The sequence below is a fragment of the Bombus bifarius genome, unplaced genomic scaffold (assembly GCF_011952205.1).
Source record: "Bombus bifarius isolate JDL3187 unplaced genomic scaffold, Bbif_JDL3187 scf7180000009125, whole genome shotgun sequence".
Lineage (NCBI taxonomy): Eukaryota > Metazoa > Arthropoda > Insecta > Hymenoptera > Apidae > Bombus > Bombus bifarius.
The window spans coordinates 7,475,780-7,498,738 of NW_022884914.1; the positions used below are offsets into that span (position 1 = coordinate 7,475,780).

Consider the following 22,959-nt stretch of genomic DNA (forward strand, 5'->3'; position numbering starts at 1 on the left):
TAATTAGTGGAAATATTTGAAAGTTGAAGTGTATATTTGAAGTTGTCAGAGAATAGAATGTTTGTCTTTGTAATTAGTAGAAACTACTTGAAATTTAATTCCATGTTAAATAGAGGGTTTAATTTATCCTTGAAATATTAAAAATATCCCATTCTTGTATTGCATTAATGTATTTGTCATTGACACATATGCATACCATGGGAGAATCTGTGTATTTTAAATATTCGAAAAGAAAATATATTTTTTAAATTAGCATTGCCACGTCTCTAGAAATTGAAAAATATAAATAACCGGTCGGAATGTTTTATTTAATAATAACGAATTTCTTCGATCTTTAAAACTAGATACTGCAGGAAACATTCAATTGTTCCCCCTTTCGAGTATCCAACGGGATAAAATGGAAAAATCTGGGAAAGATTAATTTTCAATCATAACAACGTCTGGCTCGTTCGATAGTCGTCGATACTTACACGTACCGTTTAACTAATGAAAAAGAAAAGAAAAGAACAAACAGAAAAAAAGAAACGTATAGCATAGCTGCGTGTCATAGTTTCTGGCCTTTTACATTTTTCGAATGCGTTTGACATATTACGCGGCTGTTACTTTCCTCGTTTTTATCATCCACGAGAACTGCGCAGATCATTGATTTCATTCAGAAGGGACATTGTTTTTGTTTACCCGTACGGTACGTTAACGATGTGTTTCACGTAAAAAAAAAAAGCCCGAAGAATATATGTATACACATATGTGCAGTATGTGTTATATATACATGCAAAAAAAAAAAAACGTGAGAGAAGCACATCGTATCATTCGAGAAGCGTAACGTGTCTGATCACACACGGACGATGGTTCCGCCGAAGAGTTTTGTTTACGTGGTCCATTTTTTCCGACGAAGCTTCACGATGGGGCAAAATAGTAAAATACCATAGGAAAATCGTTCGTTGCATAACTTTCGGCAATCTCCCCTTTCGTATCGATCTGTTACGATAAAATTATCAAAGTTCTAAATTGTTCTTCAAATATTACATGGATTATTAAAAAAAGAAAAAGGAAATATTTTTTATAGCGATTTATATACTACAATAGTTGTCAAATATTATTACACTTCAGTTTACAAATATTTGTCTTTAGTCGTTTTGCTTTTTTTTCCTTTTTTTCTCCAAATATATCGAAACATAGAAGATCACAATGAGAAAGGAATTATTTAAGGGAATTGTTTCGTTGTTAAACTGTTTTCTTGCACTCGAGTAGCGTTTTCCCCATCGTGAGCAATTTTTCAGTGTCGAAAAAAAGAGTGGAAAAGAAGAAAAAAAGATTGAATCAGATTTACTTGCACCGCCATGCCAAACAATCCGGTATATCCGTGACAGCTGAATTATCAAGAGAGCCCCCGGTGGGTGACAACCCTGCCAACCCTCTAACCATCCTATTCCTCGTGTTTCACCCTCTCCCTCCCCCGAATGCCGAACGCGTCAGTGATCATCTCGGAAGCATTGTCGATCAAAGGAGCTTCCTCGCGTGCATCTGATATTAATTGCTAGCAGTTTAGTCCTGTTTCATGCCACGCTATGAATCTTGTCTCGCGAGATGAATTCGCGAAGGTTCTTCCAAGCAATCGCGTTTTGCAAATCTTCTTCACCTTATGAAACTAAATCGTTGATATTTGCTTTAGTAACTTATTGTTTGATAAAATAACAAAAATATGTGTTTTCTCTGTGTCTTAAGAATAGTGAAAGGGTTTTGATAAATGGGTTTCAAAACTGTTTGCTTTGCTGAATAGCTAGGGAATTTGAAATAGACGTAAAGCGAACATAGGGTGAAACGAGAGAATAAAGCTATCTAGTAACTTTATAAGTAACCATATAGGATAAAAATTACTTTACGTGCAGTTTCAATGCTATCCGATCGTCGCCTACCGTTGCAACAAACGAATTTTATCCTATTGTTAAGTTAACCTAATTTTGTAACTTGCCAATATTATAAATATAGCTTTGCGAACAATCAGCCTCGGAGATGATGCCCCAGCGTGTATTTTGAATGAACTAAATAATTATAGAACTCCTTTTACTGAAACCCTTCGCTCAATTTCAAGACGTATAATACGCTTCGAATCCATCTATTAACTCAACAAACCAATGTTTTATTTTCCAAGCGTTGGTAGAATTATCCTTTGTGTCACATAGCCTCCGAAATAAAGAAACCATTCTGTTTACGAACAGTATATTCATCTGTTCCCTGTAACATGTAGATAAAGGAGTAATAACTTCATGGAAGTATATCGCGAATATACGTCACTTTGGTAATTCGATAAGCGAATAAAAGCGAGAAATTTGATCGGGCGCGTTCACGGTCAGCATCCTTTGTTCGACACTGATGAAGATTTGCTCGGGACGCGTGCTGACCGACGCATCGGAGCGGCAGCGAGCGTATTTCGGGGGATTCGTGTATTTTGTCTAGTGTTTATCCTCTGTGTGTACCCTTGCCACCACCAGATCACCATTCACCCTACAGCCGAAGACCGAAAGAGGCTCCGTTCTACGTACAGACTGTGAAGTACAGACCAAAATTCTGTCGAAAGAAAAAAAAAAAAAGACAGAAAAAAGATGAAAAAGAGACAAAGAAATTGAAAAAAAAAGTCTGCACACGGAGAAAATATTCGAGAGACTGAATTTTCGGTATTCTCGGTCGGTTAGTGGATTAAGTTATCCGTGCGAAGTTTTTTCTTTTTTTTTTTTTTTTCAATATACAGCTTCTAGGCATCGCGTTGTTCCGTAAAACAAGCGCGTCATACGAACAGAATAATACTTAACCTTTGAACGGTAACGCGATAAGCAGACCGTGTCGTTTTCCAAATTTCTCTTGTGACTTACCAGCTATTTCGGCCATTTGTTTAAGCAGTTCACCGACAATGGGAGATTCATAGATAAAGCGCACGAGGGCGGTCGAGTCGCGGTTTTTATCCGGAGATATTTTGATACAAATATCAGACTACAATCTGTTGTTGCTTTTTCTTGAATTATTTTAGTACGAGGGAACATCGATAGAAAGAAACAACGAATTCCGAGAGTCGATCGCCCACGAGTAAAATTATTACTAGAAATGGTAGACACAAGTTTGAAATCTGCCGCGGTTCGGTCGCTTTTCTCGCGCGTCCACTAGCAGTTCAACACCACGAAATCGAACGTTCTGCGTATGATACACGATAGTTCCGTGTGTGTCCGAGAAAGAGACGTACGGAGAGCGGAACGGAAGTTTGTTTGGTCCTGTTGTAGCGCCCATTGTTTCGTCGCGGTATTGATCACCGACTTTCTCCGAGCACCCTTGCTGCCGCCTTGAAACGCTTCTTCCACTTCGATCCACATGGATAAAATTTTTTTTCTTTTTTTTTTTGTATGTGCTTTACATACGCAACTACTCTGCTTGGGAGGCTACGCGTACGTGTTTCACCGGTCGAAAGAATGGTATAAGCTTTGTACAGTCTGCATTTAAAACGCTGTTAGAATTACAATCTCTTTTTATGGTGAGGGCACTTTAAATGACTAAAGGATACGAAATTAATATGTAAATTATGGTTGGAGACGAGAATGATTCTTTGTAAATAAAACATGTCAACGCACGAGAAACAAAATTGTTATAACCAGACTGTCTGTTTTTGCATTTGATTAAAATGGTTTTTATTTCGTATTTTTTACTTAGATTTTTATTTAGTTGTTTCGGAGAGAAAATTTGAACTTTGACAGAAGGACGTACTTAGAAAGATATGGTAACTAGATGAAAAACATCCTGATTAAATATATAAATATTTTGTGTAACGAACAAAGAAATTGTGGTTTACAAGATAATTCTAGGAACTGAGGTAAGCTTTTCTACTTACAATTAGTGAAAGCATAAGAAAGTGGTAGAGAAAATATTTGTATAATAACATGAGCTTTATTTTTCTTCAAATTCACAACATTGCAACTTACAGCTTCTATCTTTTTGTATCTTTTGCTTAGTTTAAACATTAATTCTATTTCAAAATTTCATATATTTATTGATACATATTACATGAAGGAATTTTATTTGACCTTATTTGTTCTTTTTATGACAATCATTTGAATGCTGATGTAAAACATGAAACCCCTTGTGAATTATTTGCTTTTTAACATTTATCTTTGATACATTTACACAAATATAATAATTTGCTGAATTGATAATAAAATTCACTTAAAAATGGTGGCAATATATAATTACATACATAAAATCAAATGCACGAATTTCGTTAAACTTAACAGAATCATCTTCTATCATTTTTTCAAGCTTTCATAAATGAGTTACAATCAATTTTAACGTTTCGAAGTACTTTTAATATCAACATTTATTAGTTGAAAATTCAGGACAGTCACGATCAATCAGATAACTTCTATCAAATATTCAGTCATCAATCAATCAATATCAATATTCAAAATTCCCGCCAAGGCGAAGCATACTCGTTTCTTAACTTTGATTTATCTCTACATAGAATCACCGTTTTCCAATCATACTACGGTAACTACTTTCTCCTTTCTGGAAAATATATAAAATTAAAAGGTGTAGAGTAAGACTTGCAGTTTGTATCATAGTATAAAATTAATTTGGATCATTCGCGAAGCGAAAGAAAGAAAGGGTCGTTTTTTATGAAACGACCCAGAGAACGCTAATTCTCCCCACCACTTTCAATGGAATCTCGAGCGTACAGACTGCATACAAGTATCCCGGTGAATCAGAAATTCAGGTTGGCATCGGGATTGCTCGGACAGAGCGTAATCAATATTCGAAGATCGTCTGCCAACATGGCAGTCCAAGCTCCGATGGAATCTCTCCTCATTGTCAGTTCGAGGCTCGGCTTCGATGAGCGACGCGATAAGAGGATCCTTCGTGCGACACCCGTTACTCGTGACTCCCTCGATACGGGACGAATCTCGAATCGACGTCGATGTTGGATTCCAAACGAAACGACGACGGCCATGTCTCGTTAACGCGTGTGCAGTACCCGTTCCAAATGCATCGATCACGCGAAGACGCGCTGGAGCTCTCCATCTCTTTCTCTCTTTACTCTGCCTTTATATATTACATATACATATATATATTTACTTATATATGGATATTATTATATATACATACATATATATATATATTATATACACGTGTATAATCGTCGTATATATACAGATGTGTGTGCGTAGTTTCCAACTTGTGTCTGTCACGTGTATTACCACTCTATGTTGGATGAGTCTGTGAGTGACTGCGTTCATGTTGCGTGACTGGCGAAGATCGCGTGTGTGATGGGTACGCTTGATTAGTGTGTGTCTACGTCTATTGTTTCTGTAACGGCGTGCGGAACATTGCGATAGAGCATTCGATTTTCGCCGCGAGATTCGCGCGTACACGATCAAACTTGGCGCGAACGTGCAATGGGGTGGGGGAGATGTCTAGAGTCGTGTAGTGGGGATGAACCTTCGGAAGTTAACCTCCGATCGAAACAATCGTAGAGAGGGAATCGAGGTTCGCTATATCGAAACGGTTATGCCGCGATGGCGCGAAAATTTGAAATACATAAATGAAAAACGATGCAAAAGAAAGGGAATAAAGTCAATAAGGTATGATTATGCGAAATAGACGATTGCTCGCGCAATGCTGCGTACGCGCGTCCGTTTTTTTGCCCGCAAACGCGGGTTCTGTGACCGTGGTAACGCCCTTTCTTCTCGTTGGTTTTTTCCCACACGTAGTACGTTCTGGAGTTCCTTTACACCGCGGTAAGTTGCAGCTCAAGCTCTCTCGCTAATCGTTCATTAATCCAAAAGAAAAAAAAACAGAATTTTTTTTTTAATGAAAGAAAAAAAGCAAGAAAAAGTTACCTTCTATTTGCTCGTTTCGCTCGTAACATTCATCTTACATGTTTTTTCGTATGTCCCATTATATGTAATCTATCTATATATGTATACGTATGTTCATACCCTTAGCCTGCGTATCACGTCTCTCTTTTTCTCTCTTTCTCCGTTTCAGTTATTGTTTTTGTCTCTATACTACTCTATATATATTCCCAGTTGGTCTTTTTCAACGCTCTTTATATTTCTTCTATTCTATCGACCCTGGTTCAGCCTGTTATCGATTCAGTTACGTTACCAATTATGTTTGCCAGTGTTTGATCATACCTCGCTTATTTGACTCGTCTCTCCGCCCTTTCAAACCCTCTATACTCCGTTTTTAATCGCCTGTCTATCGTTTTCCTCTCTTCTTTCCATTCTGTCGCTCTGTCATTTTTTAGTTCCGTCGCTACCTTTTTACCTGTCTACCTGCGTATTTGTTTCTGTCATCTCCGACTCGACGGCTGCCGCTTACTGTTCGCGTGAAAAACAAATTTCGACGAGGTTCGATGGTCCAGCTTCGTTAATATCACTTTTGTACGACACAGGGAATTCGAGTATTTGATAATCGAACAAAATTTACGCTGATTCGTTTAGCAGTTGAGTTGTAGCCCTGTAACGATACCAAAATTCGAAACCTAAATCGCATTTGTTTCGCCTTTAATCTAGGGACTTTGACGGGTCGATAACAAAACGAATCTACTTTACCGATAGCCTTCAAACGGGGAAAATTTAAAATCAATCGAAATCGCGTGAACGTATCGCCACAGCCAAAGGGTCGAGCACTCTCTTCACACCTACATTGAAAGTATAATCGTATCGAAGTGTCTCTGTGTTATCTGTGATATGTCGTCGGATGATCGTTGTCTATAATCCTGCCGTTGTCCGCCCTTCTCTCTACTTCTCTCTTTATTCTGTTTCGTTCCTTCTCTGTTGTTCTGTTTATGTATTGTCATCTTGTCCTGTTTAGCGCTGAGTTCTTAGCTACTATTACTATGATCGCCCTGATATATACCGTAACCGGCTACAAACCAAGTAATAGTATGTTTGACAATCGTGTAATTTTTTACGTAACGATATATATCCTGTCTGGTCTTGTGTTGTTTTTTGTGTTGCCAGGCTTGCACTTTTTTATGTACGTTGTGTATTTCATAACCCCTTGTCGAATTTGTTTCTAGTGACTTTTTGTCCCCTAGCATCTTATACACGAACGCTGACTTTATTGCGCGCCTCTTGCGTCAAAGACATATATATTCTTGCGTTCCAATTTTTTGTTCAATTGTTCCTTTCCGTCGTTTGTCGAGATAAATTGATGATATAAAATATTATACATCATCATTATCAACATATATATATATACATACATATGCAGTAGAGGAGATACAAAATCGTGGTACAAAATCAAATAAAATATACATATATATAAACGATGAAAACGAGAATGAGAAAACGTGTTCACATCACGTTATATTGTTCCGAATCGACGGATCGGCAATAATTACGAAATCGGAACCGTTCAACACACAGCTTTATGATACAGGATATGATACGAAGGACCCGAACGACCATTCCCTCTCTTGTCCCTTGTCTACGTCTGTTATCACCTGTCTACAATGTGCCAATAACCCCGTTACACCAAAAGCCCTGTGTCTGTCTTTAACCGATCCGTGCTATCTACCCACCGAAAGTTATATCTCATACCAAAACACGACAGAAACCCTCTTTTGGAGAAAATCGATTCGTCCGTATCCGTCCGTGGTTCACGTCAAAAACCGGAAATAATTTCTTATAAATTAGAAGACAGCAAAAAATTTCCTTCAATTAATATCGCATAACCTCGCGGTTCGAATGTTTCAATTTTATACGAACGTTTTGAAAAGAACAAGAATCAAGAGATCATTTGAAATCGTTTGAGAACATGTTATTTTATTCGAGAATGAGAAACGGACGAGTATCTGAACCACAGAAAAGTTTTCAAAACGAGAAAGAAGAAAAAAGAGCAGGCAGAAAAGAGGAAAGTCATTGACACGTTTGAAAGTGAGCGCGCGCGGGAGGAAAAGAAATATGGCGCGATGAAAGATAACTTAGATAACCGTCGTATCGCTGACCGAGATGGAGGGAAAATTTCCAAGCAAAGAGAGATAGAATTCGGCATTGCGTCGGTGTATCGCGCGATCTCTCTATCGAGATACCGTCATTCTTTGATTTTTCTTTCTTTACTATTTTTCTTTCTTTTTCTACGTTTCCATTATTCAGTCTTGCACACATCTAGGTTCAGTATCCGCCGCCAGATGTCGGTGTGTCTTGAAATTGATCTACATATATATATATACAAGATATATCATGTACATATATATATATATATCCGTTTCTCTCTTCTTTCCGTTACGTTTTTTTCAATTTGAGTTAAACTGATTTGCGTTTCCTTTTTATATACCGTTCACTCTGGTTTGTGGATTTTCTATTCTTATTTTTTTTTTTACCAGTAGTAACAACTGTGCCTGCCACCTTGCTATGCTCGTACTTGAAGGATCAGAACCCCGGTAATGTTTGATCCCCAAGTCGCCGATGGAACGAGAATGGTGGCACGGTGCGCGCAGCCGGAAGTGCACGGCATTGCTCACTTTCCGGGACGATGATGCGATCATTTGTCCCTTGGACGAATTAGATATCGTCTGACTTTCGATTCACGGGGGAATGTGTGGATCCTCCAAGAACGAATCATGCCCCCATACGCAATCCCTTAGGGACCAATGAATATATATATATATATTTATACATATATCGAATACATCTATGCAGCTTGTTGTACGTGTTCTATCATATTTTCATATTTTGCTAAAATTGACAAAGGAAAGATGATTCTTCATTACGCGAGAATAATTTGGAAAATATATTCCAGTAGATGAGTTTGAAGGGGCACTGTGAATGTTAAGAGAACTTCGTTATTTTTTATTAGAACAGTATTTCATGGCGAATGTTCAAATATAAGATGTTTAACCTGTTTATAAAAGTAAAACTAAATTATTGTTTTAATATTATTTATTAGAACTATTTTCTTGATTATAAATTCGGCAAATGTAGATGTAAATATCTCGACACCCCCGTAGACTCATTCTATGTAAATTAGAGGTGTTTTCACGTTTCATGAACTCTAATGAACTAAACAGGATAACTTACAATAAATATTTTAAATTCGAGTTTCTTTATGTGAAAACAACTCTATCGTGATTATAATTATTTTTTTAAAGAAAAATACGTTCTATTCTAATTGATTTCTTTATACATTATTAAGTCTCAAGAATGAAAAGTTATCGACTTTCTCAGTATTCTAAGATGTTTTTTATTTGCGGATATAGATTACTTTCTCCATATTCTACAAATGCGGGAGGCATTTATGGAAAATATCTAATCACTGATACCAACCTGTTTGTGATTTATAGGTATTGTTGAATTTTCATACAGCATTCTCCGATTAAACAACTTTTTGTACAATTCTCCAACGAATATGATACCCCAAACATGGCGCAAAATGTTTTAATCAGTCGCAGCTTCCGACTGTACAGTTTGCACTTTAAATATAATCTGCATAATTTTTATACATAAAGTAATTATAAATGATTATTAATATTATAATTTCTTTCAGTTCCATTTTTTACTTAAATCAGTGTCTCACAAACATATAGAGATGGGTAATTAAGAATCACCGTATATAATATCTTCGTTCACAAATGTCGTTGCTCATTACACAGCGCCCCATAACAAGCTGCGTACGTATGTACCCGATTCACAGCATATTCTCTATATATTATTATTATCATCATTATTATTATTATCTTACCTACCTATATCGATCTCATTATATTCAGCACTATTACACAAATCGCTTAAAATATTCAGCTTCAACATACTCCAACTTTTATATATCGCAGATAATCCAGCCCTGAAACTTATTACGTACATATTTTCATTGCCTTTATTACATATCTATTTATACATGATTATATATGCATGCAGTTCTACTCTCACGAAAGTTTACTACCCGCCCTTTATTTATTATTATTATTATTATTATCCTGCCTCAGGACGATCGTGTTCTTTTTTGCTCCCGAATTGACAATCTGCTCGATACTCTTTAAAAAAAAAAGAACAACTACCCACAGTCAAGCAAAAAAAGAAGAAATGAACAAAACCTCTTAAAAGAATGCAACCATGAACAAAATACCATGCAAATTGCAAGAAAGTGAATGTGACTGAAAGAAAATGTTCCCGCGTCGTTGCCAATACGATGCGACAGCTAACCTGTAAGCATGATCGAGAAACTGACGCTGGCGACATCTGGGTTCGCTGCATACACGCGATGCCGCGTGCATTGTTCCGTTTGTAAAATCAATTTGTATCGCTTTTGGATTCAACCAGTGGCATTAACTCCTCTTGCGCGAACTATCGCGGCCGGTAAAGGCTGGCTCGAATGGAGTTGCGGATTGTATTGGCAGCGAAGTGAGAATATTGGATCGCATTGAACCGTTGACCGCGGAAGCTGATTTGACAGACAAAATCGATTGTTCGCGCTCTCGACAACTTTGTTTTGGAATACATGCGTTCCACGATCGAAATTTTAGTCCAGAGAATTTCCTTTTTTTTTTCTTTTTCCTGTTGAATCTATTTTTATTTTTATACAAAAAATTGTAGAATTTGTAATATGTGTATATTTCCTCTCTCTTGTCCTTTTTCGATGATATTTTTAGTTTCTTTTTCTTTATATTGGAATTTCATTACTGTTGATTGGTACACGATAGGATTTAAAATGTTTCGAATCAGCGTGCCACGGTTCAACGGATCAACGATACGATCCGATCTCGAAAGATCTCGATATATCTTTGATTTATAACAGTCGAGTTGCGGTGATGCGAGGCCAAGTTGTAACCGAACAAGGAATTGGAATAGTAGGCATCAGGGTGTCCGTGGACAGGGACCCTCGCTTTGGATTCACGTTAACCAGAGCTGATGGATGGTGAGTACTAATTTTTACTTTCTATCACATTGTATCACAAAAAATAGCGATTGAAATTATACATGAAATTCGCTCAATTGACTGGACCAAGATAATTATCAATTTTAGTTCAGCTTAGCTATTATATATACGTGTAATAGATTTTTATATAATTATTACATATATATACACATATATGGGAATCCTATATACATAATTTCTGTAGCAGATTTCTATATTCTCGTATATCAAAATTACTAAGAGATGATGAAAGGAACAGCAGACACATGTCTACCAACCCACATTCAAATCAAATTCTCACACTATGCAAAATCCAAATCAGTACCTCAGCAGTTCACACCGTCCAATCGAACAACCCAACTCAATATACCCACTCCTGTTTAAAACAAAAGGGAGAAACAGAAAAGTCAGAATCGCATATCAATAGATACACAAACATATGGGGTAATATAGTAGTATTTGCGCCTGATGGGCGTGTATGGCAGCTTGGGCGTCCTTCCTAATAGGATCAAGGGTGCATTGTAATGAAGGGTATGGGGAAACTGGATGGAGTATGGGTAGATGGTGAAACACCTATATCAAACAGGTATATAGTAATCCTGGCGAGGATAATCCTGAAACACGGAGCCGGAGGAGTTGGCCTGGTAAACCACATCAAAGCTCGAGCTAATGATGTCGAAAGCTTCCTAATTACTCCGTGCAAACCTGTGTGATTAGTCTGACCTGCGTCTATCCCTTGCTACCCCCTCCGGTTGGATCGCTGGCAAAATTTTACCATAATATAGTGAACTGTGAACGTGAGAGAAATTATACATTGACGGAACTCGTCGAAACGATAACAGTTCCGCTTCTACCTATCTATCTATCTTACTCATTAGCGTCATCTCTCTCTCTCTCTCTCTCTCTCTCTCTCTCTCTCTTTAACTTGCAGTTTCATGTAATCCCAAAGAGAAGTTCGAGGTAGAATTCCCTCGTTGTATTCACGGGTTAATGAATACAGGACCGTGATAGATTGGTAGTTATTGCAGCCAGACTGTCTGATAAATACGCGTTTGTCGTTGCTTGATTACGAGTACGGCTTATGATTGAATCTGTTGTACGCGAGACGTTCCTATGATTTCTGTTCTTGTAATGCGACAGAGGACTTTCAAATCGGATTTCAAACATGTCCAGGTAAAAGTTGCGGCGAACTGGACCCAATGGCATAGTTCAGCTTGCCACCTGTCGATGTCGCGCGATTAAATGAAAGTCACAGGAACGACTGATAGAGGGCACTGCTCGGGCATTCTCTTAGAAGCCAGTAACGATATTTGAACACACATTGTTAGAAATTTTTATATCCACAAGCTCTGCTGTTGGTGAAAGAACATATAGTTATAAATATTGCTGAAAATATTTATTTTAATTTGAGCTTCCTAAGGTTTAGCCACAGGAGATTTAAGCTCTGTATTTCACCATAGCATCCAAATTCCATTTACTTTCCTCTATTCACAAAAATTCACTCGGCGTACATCGAAGAACATCAAACTCACTCGCGAGAGTTTTTGGTCCATAAAATAAATTGGGAGAGTGTTACTACTCTGAACGTTAAAATTAACCCCAGAATCGTGAATTTCGAGACGGTTAAGGGGTTCTAGCGACGCGTATCCTTTATCGATCATCCATAGCCTGTAAACCCGATGTAATACCGGAAGCTAAGGTATAGTTTGAAATGCATTTACGTACTTCGATTAGGTTCGACGTGTTGGTGAACGGAGGCGGTGCGGTGACGCTTCAGTTCCAGCGTAGCCCCTTCAAACCCCTCACGAGGACGGTATTCGTGCCATGGAATCAAATAGTGGTTCTGCCTCCTGTGGTGATGACCCTTAACGAGGAAGGCGAATCTCATAAATCTAATCAACCTCCGAGTCCAGCTGTCGGTAAGTATGAATCTCCAATTATTATTTACTTTTCTTTTTGTTTTTCTACCTTTTTTCACGTTTTGTCGTGTCACGGAATCAATTGGTGTTAAACATGAACGGTGGTCCAAAGTGTCTAATGTTTGAAAAATTGGATGACTATTTATAATAAGTATTTATAATAACTATTTACAACAGTTGTTTGTAATAATTCCTTTATTTACAATTTGTTGTTTTCTTGTTTATCAGTTCTTATTTTTTTTCTCTTTTTCATATTTGAGAAATATGAATGTTATTTAATTGTTTACTGCTTCATCGTCATCCTTCTTCAACGTGCAAAGAGGAATTTATAAGGGACCCGTTGCTGCTCGTGTGTGCCGTCTTTGTTCCGTCCTTAAGTGTTTTATGTTTTTAAGTTCCTTACCATTTATGGCATACAATATAATAGGCTCCCCAGGGATATCGATGGGACTATTTAGCGAACATGGCCCGTGCCTGGAGCACGATCACGAGCTGTTAAGGCCCATCATCGTTAGCACTTGGATGCCAGAAAAAGTGGGCGACCTTCCAGGCAAAAGTTTGGTCTTCGCTGAAAGTCAGGTAAATTATTTTCTCTTACATTCTTTGTTAATTATTACAAGTTGGAAATCAACTTTATTTCAACTGTAATTCACAAATTTTGGGCAATTAAAACCAAATATGGCTATTGCTCCTAAACGTCCAAAATTCCTAACCTTTACCCTACAATTATTATGCATCATATAATCTCATATTCACACTTCATACACAGGTCCCTTTTCTGATCTAAAATTCAGATATCCAATCCAGAACCAAATTTCTGACAAACACAATGTTTCCGTTCTCCAGTTTAGCATCCCATTGAATCCTTTCTTCTTGTAGATCGTCCAGGAGAGCATCGCCATTCCGGGCTCGAATCTACACTTGATGTACCAGAGCAGCCAGGCGGCTGGTTACTTATCGACTGTGAGAATGCAGCTGACCGGGCCATTCATCCCAAAATCGCTGACGCATGTGCACGTGCACGTAGAGATCGAAGGGTCACTGCACACGAAGACCTACGAGGCAGATCCAAATTTGACGCACACATTCGCCTGGAACAAGCGAAACGTTTACAAGCAGAAGGTGTATGGTGTGGCACAGGCGAGAATTTCGATCGGCTATCAACATTCCACTTGTCCAGCAGTGATTTGGGAGACACAAACAGCCACGTTGCAAGGCTTTGACGTAGATATCTCGGATATTGGAGGCTGGGGTTTAGACATTCACCATCACTACAACTTCCACGAAGGCATACTTCAAAAAGGAGATGGTACCACGATGCATTTCAAGCAGTATCCTCGCACAGTGAAGGTGGTAATGGGTACTGGACTGCAGAGAAGCTTGGTGTGCCAGGATTGCGATGGTTTGGCTAAGGATGCTAGGTTATTGACACCCGTAGCGCTTACTAGTGGTCCAGATGGAAGCATTTATGTAGGAGACTTCAATTTAGTCCGCAGGATTACACCCGAAGGAAATGTATATACTGTTCTGACTTTGAGGTATGTTTGGAGCAATATAGGAATTTGAAAAGTAGAGAGATATTTAGGAAAAGAGGAAAGATCGAGTTATTTATTGAAATCTTTCTGAATGGTCTAATAGTGTTATTAATCTCTAAGATCAACGAATTTCTGAATGAGCTATGAAATATGTATTTTCAGTGCAACTCAAGTGGCTTACGAATATTATCTCTGCGTTTCTCCGGCGGACGGACACTTATATATCAGTGACCCAGAAAAACATCAAATATTAAAAGCTTTGTCGCTGAAAAACGTCCAACATCCTAACCTCAATATCGAACCCGTCGTTGGAAGCGGAGAAAGATGCATTCCTGGCGACGAAAGTCATTGTGGTGACGAAGGTCCAGCTATCCGTGCCAAATTGGCTCATCCAAAAGGTAAACTTCAGATCAAGTTTTAGTTATTCATTTGCCTATTATCATCTTCTTAACCTAGTAAACAGATAAACTAATTCTATGCATTTAACATTAACAGGAATCGCTATCGCTGCCGACAAGACCATGTACATCGCTGATGGACGGAACATACGCGCGGTAGATCCCCACGGTATCATCCACACGTTAGTGGGACACCATGGACACCATAATCACTGGTCACCAGCTCCATGCGTCGGTGCTATACCTGCTCATCAAGCTCAACTACAATGGCCGACTGGATTAACCTTAAGTCCTCTGGATGGATCTCTTCACTTCATCGATGACAGGCTCGTTTTGAAACTCACCAGTGATCTAAAAGTTCGTGTAGTAGCTGGAACGCCCCTGCATTGCACTAGTAACACTAACAGCAACGGAAACAACAATGATAGCGATCTGAAAAAGGTGAATGTGACGACTACTACCAGTATAAAGAAATCCGATGAAGTTCTTGGTTCTGTACTTGCTGTCAGCTTCAGTCCAACTGGAGAACTTTACATAGCAGAAAGTGATTCACACAAAGTGAATTCTATCAAGATCGTAGACAGCTCAGGAAAAATGTCTCATTTTGCTGGACAACAGCAAGAGCGGTTGCGTGGCCAATGCGAATGTAATAATACTACTCCAAGCACTAAGGATTTGGAAAGTTGTTCATGCACCGATGACACCAGTAGTACAGAAACCTTATTGTCATCGAACGCCAAGTTTACCGCCATTTCTGCTCTAGCCGTGTCACCAGATGGCGTCCTACACGTGGCTGATCAGGGTAGTCTTCACATCCTTGCCTTACAACCCTATCTTCCAAATCACGACGAAAGTGGAGAGTTCCATATTCCTTTCCCACCATCGAACGAGGTGTATGTGTTTAATCGATATGGTCAACACATTTCCACGAAGGACTTGACGTCTGGCAAAACTCGATATTCGTTCTTGTATAGTAAAAACACGAGCTTTGGAAAGTTGTCTACAGTGAGAGACAGTGCTGGAAATAAGATTCAGTTCTTAAGGGATTATAGTAGCGTGGTCAATTCTATAGAGAATACGCAAGATCACAAGTCTGAATTGAAGATTTCTGCAGTTGGATTTTTGGAAAAATTGTCTGAACGTGGAAGAGCCGAAATTGCACTTGCGTATGATGGTTCAACAGGATTACTGACAAGTAGATCAGGAGGCGGTGAAACGTACATCTACAATTACGACAATTTGGGTCGTGTTACTGACGTCATTCTACCCACTGGTGAAAAATTGAAGCTATTCTCAGATCTGTCCGACGACGAAGGTTTATCAGTTAAAGTATCAGCCCCGCTTCAGGCTTTGTCAAAGGGCGATAAGCAGAGAATCGTGGAATTCAAGATGAAGAACGAAAGATCAAAGGTATTAACGATTACTGATGGTACGAAGATCAAGAAAGCGATCGCATTCACTAACAGCAGCCTAGAGGTCCTTCTTCCTGGTGGTGGCAGAGTGCTAAGTGCAGCCACTACAAAACATCCTCTCCTGGAAGCTGCACTACCTGTGGAGGCTGAAATGTTGCCAATGTGGAGCTACCAACTGATGTCTTTAGGTGAACTAACCAACACAATGACTACCACCTACAACCTTGTCGGCGACGTCAGCCACACTCAACAGACTTTGAACAGAGAAATCTGGGTAAATGACACTCGCGTGATTGGTGTAGAATTCGAACAAGCTTTCAGGCGAGAAACATTCTATGACAAAGCAAGAAATCCATTGTTGACTGTTACCTTTGACCCTGCTGGCCTTCCTCTGACCTGGCAACCGCATGAGCAAGGTTACAACCTCAGTATCATATATGATAGATTCAATCGGATCGAAAGCTGGAAATGGGGCCCGTCTGATGAGTCTTATGGGTACGATAGGCACGGACAATTGGCTGAAGTCACTAGCAATCAGGATGGAACCAAACGATATACCTACAACGATTTCAACGTATTATCCAATATTACCCTGGCCAGCGATAGGCACTTCACCTTGCAATATGACGATGATGGTGGACTACGTCATATCATTCTCCCATCAGGAACTAAACATTCGTTTTCCTGTCAGGCTTCTCTAGGTTTTCTTAGAGTGACCTATACTCCACCAGGCAGCAGCAGAGCTTACCTTCAACATTATAGTCACGATGGAAACTTATTACAAACTGTATTCCCTGGAGATGGAGCTCGTATCGTCTACAGGTATCACACTTCAGGACAGCTTGCTGAAGTTGTTCACGGTGATGGAAAGAGTGAAATTAGATACACAGAAAGTGGTTTGCCTTCAGAAGTTATCCACTCTGAACGAGACGTAGAGTACAAGTGGGACTATCAATACAGCGCTGGTCTATTAGTTGAGGAACGTATAGACTTTGGTGCAAAGACTGGTCTCAGCAACGCCAAGTTTACCTTCGATTATGATTCAAACTTCAGATTGATTAACGTACAAGGTAGAATTGGTGGCCAGACCCTTCCAACTCATACCATGGCATATAGTCCTAGAACCGGTATGCTGGAGCAGATTGGACAATTCAAAATAACCAGACCTCAGCCTAATGAAACCACCGTGTTCGATGGAACTGCGTTATTCTCAAGAATCACGGATGATAGATTTTTGGAGACCCAAGTGACTTTGACGATTCATCAATTGGAGGTCTTCAGGATGGAATTCACACATGATACTCGCGATCGTATCAACCAGACTAGGACTTATACGCGCAATGTTGCTGTTAACACTTACACCAATGTGAAAAATTACACCTGGGACTGTGATGGTCAGCTGACTGGGGTAGAAGCTCAAGAACCATGGGGATTCAAGTACGACGCAAACGGAAATATGTTGTCATTGACATATCGAGGGAACACTATACCTATGGAATATAATAGCTTGGACAGGATTGTTAAATTCGGTGAAGGATTGTATAAATATGATAATAGAGGTTTGGTGGTGCAGAATGCTAGAGAGGAGAGGTTCAACTACAACGCTAAAGGACTTTTAGTTCGTGCCACTAAACGTGGACGATTCGATGTCAGATATTACTATGATCATCTAGATCGTTTGGCTACTAGGAAAGATAATTACGGAAACGTCACCCAATTCTTCTATAACAATCAGAAACGTCCTCATGAAGTCAGCCAGATTTACAGTCCAAGGGATGGCAAACTGATGTCATTAGTGTATGATGACAGGGGACACTTAATTTACGCTCAAGTCTATCGGCATAAATATTATATCGCCACCGATCAGTGTGGAACTCCAATCATGATTTTCAGCCAATATGGCGAAGGCATTAGGGAAATTATGAGATCACCCTATGGACATATCGTTTATGACTCGAATCCTTATTTGTATTTGCCTGTTGACTTCTGTGGTGGACTCTTAGATCAGGTAAGTTAGAGATGGATAGTGTAAAATTATTAAACGATATAATGTATATAGGATTTTAGTTTTAATAATAATATTTTAATGTAATATGATAAAAATGATAAAGATCTAAGGTTTTATATTCTATATTTAAGTACATCTTTTTAAATCTTGTTCAACTCAGGTAACGTCCTTAGTGCACATGCCAAACGGCAAAGTTTATGATCCACTGATAGGTCAGTGGATGTCTCCTTTGTGGGAGAATGTTCTGGACAGAGTGGACACTCCGACTCATCTACATCTATACAGGTTCAATGGAAACGATCCTATTGATGTTAGACACACAGACCGACCAAACCAACCAACCGGTAAGCTTACTCCTCTCTCGAGGAGAGATACCTTATTGAAGATTTAGTGGTTGCATAGCTAGTTTGGTCAATATTGACGCGTTCTAAGATGGACTGCGTCTACTTAGTCATCTCTGAGAATTTAATTCATACATGTCTAGTACTCTATATAATACAATGGTATCTATGCAGAGTTAACTATTTTTATATTAAACAATACTTGACACGCGAAGTACATGTATCAATATTTTACTATTTACTCATCATCACAGTTCTCTTATCTTTATCTATCTTTCTATTTATTTATCTATCTACCTATCTATCTTTCTCAGACCACATATCATGGCTGTCGCATCTCGGTTACGACCTGAAAAGCCTTGCCCCTCAACTTTTCCCTGACGAGCTTCCAGACAGCCTCGTTCCGCCATCTTTGGGTCCAGGTACTTCCATATTTGGCAAGAAGAAGAGATCCAGAAATCTTGGTGTGCAATCAGGCTTCCTAGCCTACATCGCACAAAGACACTCAGGAGACGCTGTCAGTTTATCAGCGCCACCTCGTTCAGCCCTGAAGAAAGACACCAGTGACTTGATACCCAGTCGCCTGGGTGCAGCCTCGGATCCTCCATTTGGAAAAGGAATCTTGGTTTCAAGGACTGCTGATGGTCAAGCCGTAGTGTCCAGCGTACCAACCGCTAACGCCATCTATGGCGATGTTTTCACCTCCGTATTCAATCGGTCGTATTTCCTTCCGTTCACATTCGTAGTGCACAGTGCGCAGCAGGACGCCTTCTATTTTGTCAAGGAAGAAACTTGGCGAGCTAGTGAAGATCGTGGTCAGTTAAAACGGTTAGGTGGTCAGGTGAATACGACTTTCCACGAAAGCGAGAACGGAAGTGGTAGCAGTTCGCTGATAGACGTGAAGATACATGGCGCCAGCTATATAGTGAACCTGCGTTACGGTACCACAGCTGAGAAAGAGAAACAAAGACTGCTACATCACGCCAAAGCGACTGCCATTCGCAAGGCTTGGCATCGAGAACGCGAAGCACTGAAAGCAAACACACCAACGGCTATTGAGTGGATGGTAGCCGAACAGGACGAGATTCTAAAATCCGGGTCCGCGTCCAATTACGAAGGTGAGTACATCCACGACGCACAACTGTACCCTGAGCTCGCGGAGGATCCATACAACATCCGATTCGTAAAGAAGGCAGTTGACCCGTCGAGCAAGAAACGCCGCAGGAGGAGAGGCGCGCCAACGTGCAAACTCTGGTGGCTAGATAAAATCTGCTAATCGGGTCAAGGTACCGTTAAATCAGGGAGTCCTCCTCTCCTGACACATGCCGTTGCCAGGAGAATTGTCCAATCGTCGAAGTAACAGGAATTTCCGAATTGGCGTAGGTAGAGCGTGTTGTGACGTATTTGGAAGAGTATGAAAAAGAGGATCAGAAACGGATCAAAGAAGAAAGGAATAAGAGGATTAAGCTGCAGCGAGCCAGCTGTCCTCCGTATGAACGTACTGAACACTATCAAAAGAAACAAAAAAAAAAAGTTTTATACCAAAGTCTATTTGTGTATTTCGAAGATGCCAAAAACATTTAACGTTATATCGATTATATTGTACCGCGATTTAGGGTGTAGTGTGTAAGCATCTCGGAGAAAAGTTGGTCTCCGCGCGCGACCGTGCTATCACAACTCGCGGTTTCTTCGCGAATTAGCAGAAGCATATTATCGTCGTCGGCCATCTTAGGAGAATAGAATACGTTCCGGGAAGCTCACGTCCTTGTAGCAACTACGGGAAACGACAAAGAGCTCGTCAACTTGTTGTTCCCCTGCTCGCGAAACAAGAAAGAGTTCCTTGCGATAACGACTGAGGGAGGAATTGTCGAGGAAAACATGGAACGTGTTTATGTGTGTGTTCATCATTAACGAATGATCATGACGAGACATCGCGTCGTCATTGAACGTGAGGGAAGAACGACGAAAAGAGGAATGCAGGAATGCAGGCCATTCGTCGTTGAGGCGAATCGAGTGAGAGAAACTAGTCAATATATAGCTTTACATTGACGTATAAACTTTTTCCAATAGAATAAGGACACGAGGCGCGATCGTCGATGTACCACGCGAACAAACAAACTTTGTGTAACCCATTCGCCCATTGTTTACCCGCGCGATACCTTAATCGTACTTAGATAAAAAAGAGGATAAAAGATCGATCAAAGAAACGATTCTGTCGAAAATAGATACACAATAGGTACGAACATAACCTATACGGATCGCAAGTGAACGTAAAAGGAATACGCATGCGTGTATCTCAACAATGAATGGCCCTGTATCGAATAGGATCAAGAACAACGTCCTTTGCTAGAAATGACGATTGATCAGCGTCCAAAGTGTCAATGAAACGTGAGAAGATGGTGGAAGAATGTTGGTGTCGTTCGATAGAAGCGGCCGATCAACATGGCGCGTTTCGAATCGATATTCCGAATTTAAAAGGTTAAAGTAGGTGATTGAAAAAGATGAGAGAAAGAGGCGATGTTTATGGTGTATTATAAAAGTGGTGCTTTCTCGCGCGAAGAAGAAAATATCGGTGCAATGTTCGACAATGGTGAGCGTGACTAATTACAGGACGTCGATGTACACGTACACACACACTCACACACACGTACACTGCATAACGTCGCTAACGTATTTTTAACGATGAATGTGTCCTACCCAACTCCCCTCATTTAGCGCTAGCGTCCACTTCCTCGGAAATTGATGTCGCGTCACGTACGAATTGTTGTTCAAAAGAGAGCGAGAGGAAGAAAGAGAAATTCTATCGTCGCGGGAACGATGAACAAGAATACTATAAACAAAGATCTATCACCATTTTGCTTCCTGCGACAAGAATGACTAGGCAGAAAAAAATGTCGGACGAGCCAACCGATGTTTGTATCTTTAAATTAGTATTGAAATGAATGGAGATGTATGCGTGTGTGAGAGAGAAAAAGAGAAAGAAAGAAAGAATAAACTCCATTATCGGTAATAATACGTATACACGAGATATTATTGCATATTTGTGCTTGCTGGATATGAATAACGGAACGTTAACTATGTTTCTTCACTGAATACTAAGTGTGTATATCTAAATTTAATGCTCGTCAGTACCGATCGTTTTTGCTGTGTACTGAACGCCATATACACCTACGTACATAAGAATATTATTTAGCACCAACCTCCACCCTAAAACCCCAGTTACTAGATCACTGCCCGTTCCACGTGCATACGTCTTGAACTTTTCTTAATCCCACCCTTTATACTCCTACTCCGTCCTGCTCTTCGTTCAATTCAAACCGTACCTATTTTTCTTTATCATCTTTTTTCTTTTAATCTCAATTCTGCCCTATTATTTTTCCGCATTTCTTCAAAAAATTTCATACTTGTCATTGAATATTTTGCGAATATGGCTTTAGACAGTGCCGTTCTTAAAACAGATAGATAGCGGTACAGCAACATTATCGTCTGGATAGATGAGAAAAATTTAAAAAACATATAAAAAAAAAGGAATTACCTTACGCTGAATGTATAAACGAAGAAAAATTACAAAGTATATATATATATAGAGAGAGAGAGAAAAACAAAGAAAGGGAAGAAAGAAAAAAGAGATTATATAGGAAAGCTTCATAAACGTATTTTTGACTCGAGCGAGTGTTTAGAGCTGCATTGAACATCAAAAATCCTCCAAACTCTGTGGTCCAAGCAAGCTGTCGTGACCTAACGAAATTGAAAATTGATTTCTTCGTCTTTTTTTTACATTTTTTTTTTTATATGACTCAAATACGTTAAAAATTTGTCGTTTACATACTCGATATCGTATATATTCGATAATTAACGTGTTCTTTCGTCCTTCCGCCATTATCTCTCGAACTTATGCTGCCAATATCATAATCACACCATGTGGCGGAAGGGCGAGCCGCTTATACGCGATAAAGGACTACGAGAACATTGGTGGTCAAACCACGCATCGATTCATGGATTTCTAAACACTCCACATTCCTTAACCTTGATCCCAACCTGCCCCATTCCTCCGGTTCCCCTATCCTCGAGCCCCAGTTTATTCGTATAATCTATACATACATATATAACGTGTATAACCGTTGAATCGGCAATGGCGTTCAAAGAATCGACTATTTTTTAAAACGGCTAAGAAATGAAATGAAGTATCAAAGTGAGTGTCAAATTATTAAAAGCGGATCAGGTCGGCGCGAGTTGATCAGCGTTTTAAAAGGCGGATTCAACGTGCAGGGTCGCGAGAACCATTTTGTCTCAACTGTACTATTCGAGTAACTAATTAGCACTAAAGAAGAAAAAAATAGTAAAAGAAAAAAGGAACGAAATGAAAAAAAAAACAAGTGAACAGATTCGCTCTCTTAACTTCCGTGAAGTTTCATCTCGTCTCGCTAAAAACTTTCTATAAAAGAAA

At 39.4% G+C, this 22,959-nt stretch overlaps 1 protein-coding gene and 1 long non-coding RNA gene across 8 annotated transcripts in view; one reads left to right on the forward strand and one right to left on the reverse strand.

Annotated features, from left to right (window-relative positions):
• The window catches only part of LOC117213690 (teneurin-a), a 702,857-nt gene extending 679,898 nt beyond the window's left edge, over positions 1-22,959 (forward strand). For 5 of the 7 annotated variants that reach the window (XM_033459237.1, XM_033459238.1, XM_033459242.1 and 2 more), the window contains 9 exons: positions 5,748-5,774; positions 10,780-10,899; positions 12,634-12,818; positions 13,246-13,397; positions 13,698-14,356; positions 14,516-14,751; positions 14,849-18,171; positions 18,332-18,515; positions 18,827-22,959. In XM_033459237.1, coding sequence (XP_033315128.1) covers positions 5,748-5,774; positions 10,780-10,899; positions 12,634-12,818; positions 13,246-13,397; positions 13,698-14,356; positions 14,516-14,751; positions 14,849-18,171; positions 18,332-18,515; positions 18,827-19,788 — 5,848 coding nt within the window. In that variant the 3' untranslated portion in view covers positions 19,789-22,959. The remainder of the gene's footprint in view (positions 1-5,747; positions 5,775-10,779; positions 10,900-12,633; positions 12,819-13,245; positions 13,398-13,697; positions 14,357-14,515; positions 14,752-14,848; positions 18,172-18,331; positions 18,516-18,826) is intronic. The other 2 variants (XM_033459239.1, XM_033459241.1) reach the window with 2 other exon arrangements.
• Positions 4,690-8,244, reverse strand: LOC117213695. The gene is made up of 2 exons (XR_004488702.1): positions 5,877-8,244; positions 4,690-5,799 (listed from the first exon to the last, which is right to left on the reverse strand). It is a non-coding gene; the product is annotated as an uncharacterized LOC117213695 (long non-coding RNA).